The sequence below is a fragment of the Corvus brachyrhynchos genome, unplaced genomic scaffold, assembly GCF_000691975.1.
Source record: "Corvus brachyrhynchos isolate BGI_N302 unplaced genomic scaffold, ASM69197v1 scaffold150, whole genome shotgun sequence".
Taxonomy (NCBI): domain Eukaryota; kingdom Metazoa; phylum Chordata; class Aves; order Passeriformes; family Corvidae; genus Corvus; species Corvus brachyrhynchos.
This window is the reverse complement of record NW_008236162.1, coordinates 3,077,785-3,086,944: the sequence shown is the minus strand read 5'-3', so window position 1 is coordinate 3,086,944 and position 9,160 is coordinate 3,077,785. Positions and strand designations below refer to the sequence as shown.

The window sequence follows — 9,160 nt, the reverse complement described above, 5'->3', positions numbered from 1 at the left end:
CCGGGGCGTTCCCTCCCAGTGCCTTACCGGGGGAGCAGCCTCATTCCAGCTCTGCCCGTCCGTGCTCCCCGGGCTGTCCCACTGCCTGAGTTCTGCTCCACCTGCACGGACGGGGCGCTTCCCTGGCCGGGGCAGGGGCCACCTGTACCCCCCCCCCCCCTGCCACTGGTGTCGCGACGCTGGAGCCAGGCCGCTGTTACTTGAAAAGTTTATTTTGCTTTTGTATGGAGAAATATTATTTGTTGTAAACTCTTCTGTAATGAATCTGGAATTCTTGTAATTATTAAAGACTTCAACCGCGACTTCGCCACCCACGGCCTGTCCCTGGAGGGGCGATGGGGATGGGGCTGTCGGGGCTCTGGGTGCTCAAGCTCATCCAAGCAGCAGTTTGGGAAGATGATGCTCAGGGAGCAGCCGGGATGGCAGCTGGTTCTGTGGGAATTCTGTTTTTCAGGGCTCCAGTATTCCCTGTAAATACGTTTTAGTACCCTGCACCCCACGGGGCCTGGGCAGTGGTGTGGGAGGTGGCTGACCGTGCCTGGAGGGAGGGGGGGTGAGAGGGGCTGCCAGCCCCTCCAGAGCCCTTAAATGGTTAAGCTGAGGCAGCTGAAGCAGCTGCAGCATCACCGGCCTCCCCGGCCTTTTTAAATGCATCTGCTTGTTGCTATTTCCCAGTGTAAATTAAATCGATCAGCTGCACTCTGCCCACCCCCTTTAAATTAAGTAGAGCTTTTAATCAAGTGATTTATGTTGAATTTGCAGCCCTGGATTAAACTCACAGCCCAGGCGGGGGGAGCAAGGCTGGGGGGCTCCATAAATCACTGCTCTCTCTGGGACTGGCTTGGCAAGGCACAGGGAGAGCTGGAGTTCGTGTTTACATCATCCCAAACTGCAGCTCTCACCGTCTCCTGCTCATTTCCTGGGGTTACCAGGAGGGCAATTAAATATGATAATAAGCAGAGCAGCTGCAGCAGAGCTGCTGGTGCTCACTGCCGGGCTGGGGAAGGGGCACGTGCAGCCGAGTGCCCACTGCATTCCATGGGGACGTGGGGACACAGGCATGGAGGGTCCCCGGGGTGCTGCCCTGGCTGGCACCCAGCAGAAACCGTGGATGCTGATGGGACAGGGCTGCCTGAATGCGGGACCCCAGCAGGAAGATTCAGCTCCTCTCTACTCTTCCCGGTAAGGCGTCCTCTCCGTGTGGGCAATCCGGGAGATGGGCACACCCCAAAACTGGCCTTAGCACCCCATAGGCCCCACTCAGGGCTGTGGGGGACCTGCAGGACCAAAGCACCCCCCAGCTGGGCCCCTGCCCAGGGGGTGCCTGCAGCCCCTCCAGCACTGCCCGGCACCAGGGTCTCCGCTTAGGAGGGGGATGGGGATAGGGTCCCTCAGGAAATGGCTCCAGAGCAATGGAGGATCTAAAGGTGCTGCCCTCAGGAGCCCCCTGAGCGGGTGGGGGGGGTTGGGCATCCGTGGCTGCCGAGTGCTTGGCCTAGACCACGTTTGGCTCTCACAGCATCCTTTGTCTTCTCTGCTCTTCGCCTTCCTCGTTCTCTCCTTTTAAAGCCCTCGGACTGTGCAGGGCTGGGACAATCTGTTGGCCCCAGCCCAGGACATGGCTGCTCTGCCAGCACTGAGCTGGGCTTTGTCCCACTGCCAGCCATGGCAGGAACCTCCTGTGCCATTCCACCTTGGCACAGGGTCCCACGGCTTGGAGCATGGCTCAGCAGATGCATGGGGAGCGATCCCCCCCAGCCTGGGGGCCATGGCTGCCCCTAGCCCCCTCAGCCGCCCTCCATCCCCCATGTCCCACCCAGCTGTGGGGTCAGTGGGACCCCAGCGTCCAGCTCCAGCCCGCCCTGGCCACCCACAGCTGAGTAGGGCCACAGCCAGATGTGTGCAGCTGCAGCCGGGGCACGTGGCTTCCCCAAATCCTTGCTGTCATGGGCCCTGCCCTGCATCATGTGGGCACCATGAGGACAAGCAGGATGGGCAGTGTGTCGGGCAGTGGGATGGGACCATCCCTGGGGACACCTCGGGGACGTTGCCACCTGCACCCCATCCCCCTCCATGCAAGGTTTGACAATGCAGCCCTTGTCCTACATTACTTTAGGCTGGGATAAAGCTCCGTCTCCTTTGTTACACGTTTATAGCAGAGGCAGAAGGGCTGCAGGAATGTGGCGCTGGGACCCGGGAGCTGTAAATCCCAGCCTTTGTTGTGCTTGGGCCGCACTAAATCACTGCTTTTCCCTCTGAATACTAATCTCCTCCAAAAGTGCTGACCGGGGCATCTTTCCCCAGCAGCTTTCTGGGGAAGAGGCTGACGCAGGGCCCGGGGCTGGCGCTGGCACAGGAGACGGTCCCGACCAGCATCCAGCAGAAATCCCCGACTCCCGGCGCTGCCCGGCCCCGGCGCGGGGGGACGGACACGGGCGCCACAACCCCGGCTCCAGGCTGGAGCAGCGATAGCGGGAGGGGGAAGGATAAACAGCAGAGGAGCTGGTTCTCCAGGCTGAGGGGAGACTGGAAGGTGTTTGGCACCGGCGTGGCTGGAAAAGCTCTCCCCACGCCAAAGCACACACGGCCTTGGATCTCCGCAGCGTTTCATTTGCCCAATGCTGCAGAACAGAATCCCGTGATTTATGGGGCTCCACGGGGGTCGTTTCCTCCCCTCGCTCGGAAGGTCATGAAGCAGGATTGCTGCCTCTCCCCTCTGTGTGCTTGCAGGGTACAGCGGTCCTGGGGAGGTGCCTGGGGTCCCGACGTGCCAGGCAGAGGTGAGACTCGGGCACGTCCCCCCGAGAGCCCTGCAGCAGCAGTGACCCGCGAGGGCTGGGGGAGGAGGGGATTTTTGATCTGAAAATGGGTTTGTTCAGAGGTGTGTAAGCGGCCCGGGGTCGCCTCGGGTTCATCCCCCTCTGCCTGCTCCAGGGCTCGGCTCCCCCGGGAGGAGGGAGGCTTTGCCACAGCCTCTCCTCTTCAAGCTGAACACGGGGTTGGGGCGGGTGGTCACCGCGGGAAATCCAAGGAAAAGCGAGTCCCAGCTTCCAGATCTTCCTAAATTGAAAGCACAGGAAGCAAATGGACACCGCCTGAGCCCTCACACACACCAGGGTGACGTGGCCATGCTGGTGCATGGCTGGAGGACGGGGACGTCGGAAGCACCAGAGCCCACCCAGAGTTCGCCCACGGAAGGGCGGTGCCCAGGTGATGTCCAGGCTCCCCGCCAGCCCCTCTTCGCTCTCCATCTGTGAAACCTCTCAGCAGAGGAATGTGCTGCTCCCTCGGCAGCCGGCACAGGCTGGCTCTGCCTTCATCCCGCCCAGGACACCCGCCAGCCTCCTCCTCTCCCTCCGCCGGTTTTGGGAGTAGGAGCAGTCACAGACTGGAACACCAGGCAGGAGGAGACGCCTTCCCTCATCATCACGCCAAGAGGCAGCAGTGACTCCACAGCAGCAACGGTGTTGTTGTTTTATTGAAATAACATTTGCTCCCATTTATTAAACACAGATCCAGCACTGCAGACGGGCTGGATGAACAAGGAGAGGTTCAGGTACAGAGCTGAGGACACAGGACACCTGACAGCTGGCTCTGTGGTGCTGTAGGCGCCTGAGGCCTCAGGTATAAAGTGCTGCTCACACCTGACCTTGGAGAACTGGCTTTCAGTCGAGTTGTTCTAAAGGCCATCTGACATCTGGAAGAGAGATTCCATTCCTACTTAGCACCAAATCTAATTTTACAGTAAGTATAAATATACATATTTAAAATCCATAATGTGAGTAATTTCTGAGCATTTACATAGGACAGAGTAAAAAATTTAACAAATGCTAAAAACAACTTTTCAGTATCCTCTGAGAATCTGGCAAAAACTGAGTCATCACTGGAGCGTGTGAGGAGTCGCTTTGCCAAGTATGGAGAACACTTGGTGTGTATTCTGAGCCTGGTACGGATTAACCAAATCTCCATACCTAGGAAAGGTGTGTAGGTCCTGGGTTGCTCCCTCACATGATCCAGAGGGATCCTCGAAGTGCAAGTCTGCTTCTGTCACAGTGTGTGGCACCTGCACAGCACTCACTGGGGAAGCAAACACTCATAGGTGGAGGCAGTTCCTGTCACTGCTCCACTCCTGCCCAGCAAGGTCTAAAGTCCTTCTGATCAGTTCCACCACAGCACCAAGTGCTGCTCCCTCCTTCTTTCCCTGTGGTTGCCCTCCTCAGTAAAACTGTGGCCACATGGGTCGTTGTGGGCTGGTCACTGGTTAAACCACCCTAATCAGGACCAAGAGCCTGAGCTGTGACACTCAGGACAAGCTGCTGGCCTCTGGGTGTGTGGGGATGTTCCTGCAGAGGATTTCACACTGTGGAACAGGCTTTGCTGGACCCCCAGCCCAGCTTGTTCTGTGCACAGACCATTCTGACATGAAAAGCTGCCTTTGCTAAGCACAAACACCTGCTCAGGAACAGCACAGACAGCAGCACCGTTATTAACGTATTTACACCGTAAGTTAAAAGTAGCAGGGCAAGGATCCAGTGCAAAAGAGAAGCTGGGACCATCCAGACAGCAGCGGCCTAGTTGCTAACAAGCTTGGGACAGAGAGGCCCATGAGGGCTGCTGCCTCGTTGTGTAGAGCAGCCTCCTGGGAAATCCCTGTTCCATTTGCAGGAGGTGTGGAGACGGAAACTGCTCCCTCCCAGTGCTGGCTCCAGGTTAGGCTCCATTGGCACCGGCCTTGCTGCTCTGGGACGCTTCCATTTTGGTCTAGGGGCAAGAGAAAAAGGCAGATTTTAGGCAGTACAAATGTCTCTTGAAATTCAGAATCTTTTCTGAAGGTGCCTTCCCATGTCATCTGTGGTATTTCTGTATTGAAAAGCCCTCAGTGCAGTTCTCATCCAGTTTCTCCAGCTGCTCCCTGAACTCAGTGTTCACAGTGTCCTGTACTACAAACTTCCAGTTTAGCTTTAAGCTGTGTGAAGAACAATCTCTTTTGCGAAGTGTAAGAACTCTGACAAGCTCACCTCTTGTGGGGGAGGCTTCACTGATGCTTCTGAGAATGGCAATTTCTCTGTTGGTTGGGACACAAATTCTTCATTCTTTAAGGAAAAAGCAGCTGTAAGTCACAGAACCCTCTCAGAAAGGGCAAAACCCCACAGCCCCTTCTCCCTTCTGAGTCAGGCTGTTCCCCGCTCACTCTCTGAAAGCTGTGCTGGCATTTCCATTGTTTCCCCAGCACAATTTAACTATGTGGAAATATTTCTGGCAGTTGATACAATATTCTTTGATGCCTGCTGCTGCTTTTATCAGCTGGGACTAATCTAAGGAATTCACTGCAGCGTGATGCTGAGAACCATATGCTCTGGCTTTCTTACTCTAGATAACTGTGGCTCATTCTGTCCTGGACAACTGAGCCCAAATTCAGTAGGAGGGCTAAAAACAAGTCCTCTTTAGCTGGCTTCTCTGAGCTAAATGTACCTGGGCTGAGGTCTGAAGCAATTCAGGTTGGGAGTCCTCCTTGGCTCACACGTACCATGCCAGTACCATGGTACTGAAGAACCAGCTGTTCCAGCAACAGGACCAGTTGTGCCACAGCAGATCCCTGTTCCCTTCCTTTGCCTCTTCAGTCAGAACATGCAACTGTGAGGCTCTTGGGGGGAAACATCTACACAGTGCAGGAACAGACACTGCTCGTGCTCTGTGCCATGGTGTCAAACACTGGTTTTGTCTAGCTTTGGAAAGGTTTGGTCACACTCAATTCCCAATGATTTCAGCACGTTTTCCTGCTTGCAGACTGCTATTTCTAACCTTTCTTCCCTGTACGACAGGGGCGGGATCCAGGAGGGTCTCCTGACCTTCAAGCACGGATGTCATCACTCCAGCAGCTTCACTTGTCTGCAGAAGAACACAGAGTCATAACTTCAGTCCACTTGTAGGATCAAAAAACAAGATTCCTGTCACAGTCATTCGTTTTTATAATGTATAATGGTTGAGCTATTAACCTAGAAGTTTTATTCAAACAACTCACCTTGTTCTGTGGAATGGGAACAGAGTGGGGCTTTATGTCTATTAAGTACAAGGCACGGGAAAGCAGGAGGAGAGAAGAAGGAACGTTCTCCTTTAAATGCAGATCCAGCCACTGTTGGAAGAGAACAGAAGGGAAGGTTATTTCATATTGGCTCTATGTGGGTATTTATTAATACAAAACTCTTTGTCCTTAAAGCAATCTTGAGTTTGGCTAATACAGTTTTAATTTACCAAAATGAGAAGAAATGGGTCTGAGGAGTTTAGAATACACCCCACTTCACCTTGCTTCTAGCTGGCCCTGGTTCTATTTGGTTTTCTCTTCGGTCTGGGACATAATCTGGACCCTTCATGCCTTAGACCTCAGCTCTGCAGGTGAGGATCCAGCTTGAAACTTGTGCATGAATTCTGAGGAAGCTGTGCTTGCTGCACGTGACCACTGCCTGGAAACTGTCCTCCGAGGAACGTGGCCACACCAGCCCAGGCCGGGGCACACTCACCTCCCCGAGCTGCTCCTTCAGCTGCTCCTCAGAGAGCCCCAGTGACCGCATGCCTCTGGCCCTGCAGGCGCTCTGCAGCTCCGACACGCTCAGGCCACTGACCCCTTCCTTGGCAATCATCTGGAAAGAACAGCAACGTTCCCATGCAGGCACAGAGTAGCCAAGGCCCTGCTGCACCTGAGCAGGCTTCTGCAGGTCCCCAGTCCAATCTCCTGTTCAGAATTCAATTTTCCATTTGTGCTTTGAGCCTCTTTAGGGGATGGGGATTTCACAGCCTCCAGACAACCTCTTCCACTGTTTATCCACTCACTGATTTTAATTTTTTTCTTACCAAGTTGAAATTCCCCTTGCTGCAACTTATGGCCATTACATGTTGTCCCTCCACTCTGCACGTATAAATCTGGTTCCATTTTCCAAATAACCCCATTGCACATTGAAACATCCCTTTTTTGTACGTTAGCATGACTCCAAAATGAAATGTTCTAGCGCCAATATCTGCAGTGCCACCTTCGTTACAGCTCCCCAAAGACCACAAAGGCACAGGGAGATGAACTCTCATTCCATTTTCCTCTGGAATCTCTCATGGGGAGGATCTGACTCCCATCAATATTAAACTCCTGCCCTGTGGAGGGTTTGTGGGCAGGGACACAGGCCTCGTGCAGAACCTGCAAGCACCAAGCAGTTCCTCGGTGCTGTTTCAGACTCACCTCGTCATCGGCCTTGATGTTGCGCAGCCGGAGCAGCAGCTGGAAGCGGAGCAGGTTGTTGGTGCCGATGGGCTGCAGCTACAGCAGCTTGCACAGAGCCACCAACTGCGGCCGCTCCAGGTGCTCCAGGGTCAGCTCGTCCTCAAAGAGCTTGGAGAAGCGGACGATCTCCTGCGTGCTGGGCCGGTGGCCGCTGTGACGGATCTAAACAAAGGGACAAACCCAAACCTGAGCAGGATCACTGCTTGGGAATTGCTCCCCCCCTTCCCCTTCCTCACACTGGAACTCCTGTCTCTGATGGAAACGGGACGATGCAGTTAAAAGTCAAATGGAAACCGTTATTGAGTGGCCACTGGAAGTTGCACAGGGTGAAACTTGCACCCTTGCAGGATGGGAATTCCTGTGAGCACAGCTCTGACAGTAGGGTCAGCAGGGAGGCACCCGGGGAACAGCACCTGACAGGGCAGCTCTGTGCTGTCAAACATCTGCACAATCCTGGTACAAATCCCATGTTCTCTGCCCAAACCAGCAGTACTAAAGGTGTGTCGCTGCTGTGGCTGCCATCCCCAGCACAGCCCATCCTACCTCGTGCAGGTAAGAGGAGAATTGTTTCCCTTGTCCTGTGTCTGCTTTGTTCCTTTTGGCCATCTCTACAATGGTCTCCCGCAGGAACTTGGCTAACTCCAGCTTTGCATTTAACTTCTTTTTCTGCTTTTCTTCCTTCATTTGGGAAATACAAAATTATAAATTAGAAAATATAATGCAGGAAATGGAATTGCTGTGCACATTCCTTCCGATCCCTGTCCATAGCACAACCTTCCAACTCTCCCACTCAGCTCAGGAATAGGCTGGGAATGCCTCACGCATTGGGTGAGGCTGATCCTCACTTCCAGCAGCAGACAGGGAACAGCAGCTCTGCACAGATGTTCTGAGGAGCTGTGGACACTCCACAACCTCAGACAGGACACAAACCTTTTTTGACTCCGTCTCAAACGTCGAGGGCAGCATTTCAGGGAAGAGCTTCAGGAACACAGGTAAGAGAAACTCCATGAAGGGGACAATGACAAACACCAGGAAGGGAACCAGCCGGAAGAGATCTGCACAAGTTCTCAGCAACTGTACAGAGAAGAGCACAGCGGAGATTACCCAGAGATTATCACCCAGCCAGACACAAAAAATGTGTCCAAAGAAGGGGTTAAGCCTCTTACTGCAACACTTTATCCATGTGTTGTGGCACTTACCCTTCGCCTCTCCCTCCTGGTGAGCACCTGCCCGTGGAGCAGCCTCCACACCATCCTGGCAGCCACCTTGGTGTCAATCCAGAGCAGGTGGAATCCATCGTAGTAATGCTTCAGCTCATCCACAACTTTTTGTCGCAAGGACTTTTTTCCTGCAGGAGCCTCTGCGATCTGTTTTGTCAGAATTTTAGCTCCCTGGGTTCCAGGATTTCGGTGGGGCGGGGATGCACCTGGGAGCTGCTGCCGTGGGCAGGTGGAAGTGTGCAAGGTGTGGGCAGGTGAGCGAGGCAGGGCAGCGCCCAGGCAGGCACGGCGTGGCCAGGGATGGCTTTTGGAGTCTCTTGAAGTCCGGGCTAACTGGGAATCCACCAGCTGGACAAGAGCAGTGGCTGGAGAGTACAGAGGGCTGGCGTGCGCCAGGAGCTGGGAGCCTCTGAAACTGGAGAGTTGTGTCAGTAAGAACAGTGCAGCGAGGCCAAAGTACCGAGGCATCGCACCCGAATAGACACTCTCAGCACCAAATCAACCTCGTGAAATTCATTTTGTGGCTGAGATTCTGATCCTTCAGCAACGGGTGAAACACTGAGAACTTCTCCCGTGCCAGTGACTCATCTCCTGGGGAAGAACCACCCAAGCCTCCGCAGCGTCTCCCGGAAGCCCTTTTACCAAGGAACGGGGTAAACCGAGCCGAAACAAG

General features: G+C 54.4%; 1 protein-coding gene across 1 annotated transcript; it reads right to left on the bottom strand.

Annotated features, from left to right (window-relative positions):
- Nucleotides 1–3,445: 3,445 nt before the first annotated feature.
- Nucleotides 3,446–9,154, bottom strand: LETM2 (leucine zipper and EF-hand containing transmembrane protein 2). The gene is given in 10 exon segments (XM_017732044.1): nt 3,446–3,697; nt 3,972–4,761; nt 5,019–5,093; nt 5,803–5,889; nt 6,023–6,133; nt 6,519–6,638; nt 7,226–7,429; nt 7,811–7,945; nt 8,198–8,341; nt 8,467–9,154. Coding segments are annotated over 9 exon segments (1,416 nt in total). The 5' UTR covers nt 8,956–9,154; the 3' UTR covers nt 3,446–3,697; nt 3,972–4,710.
- Nucleotides 9,155–9,160: the final 6 nt, after the last annotated feature.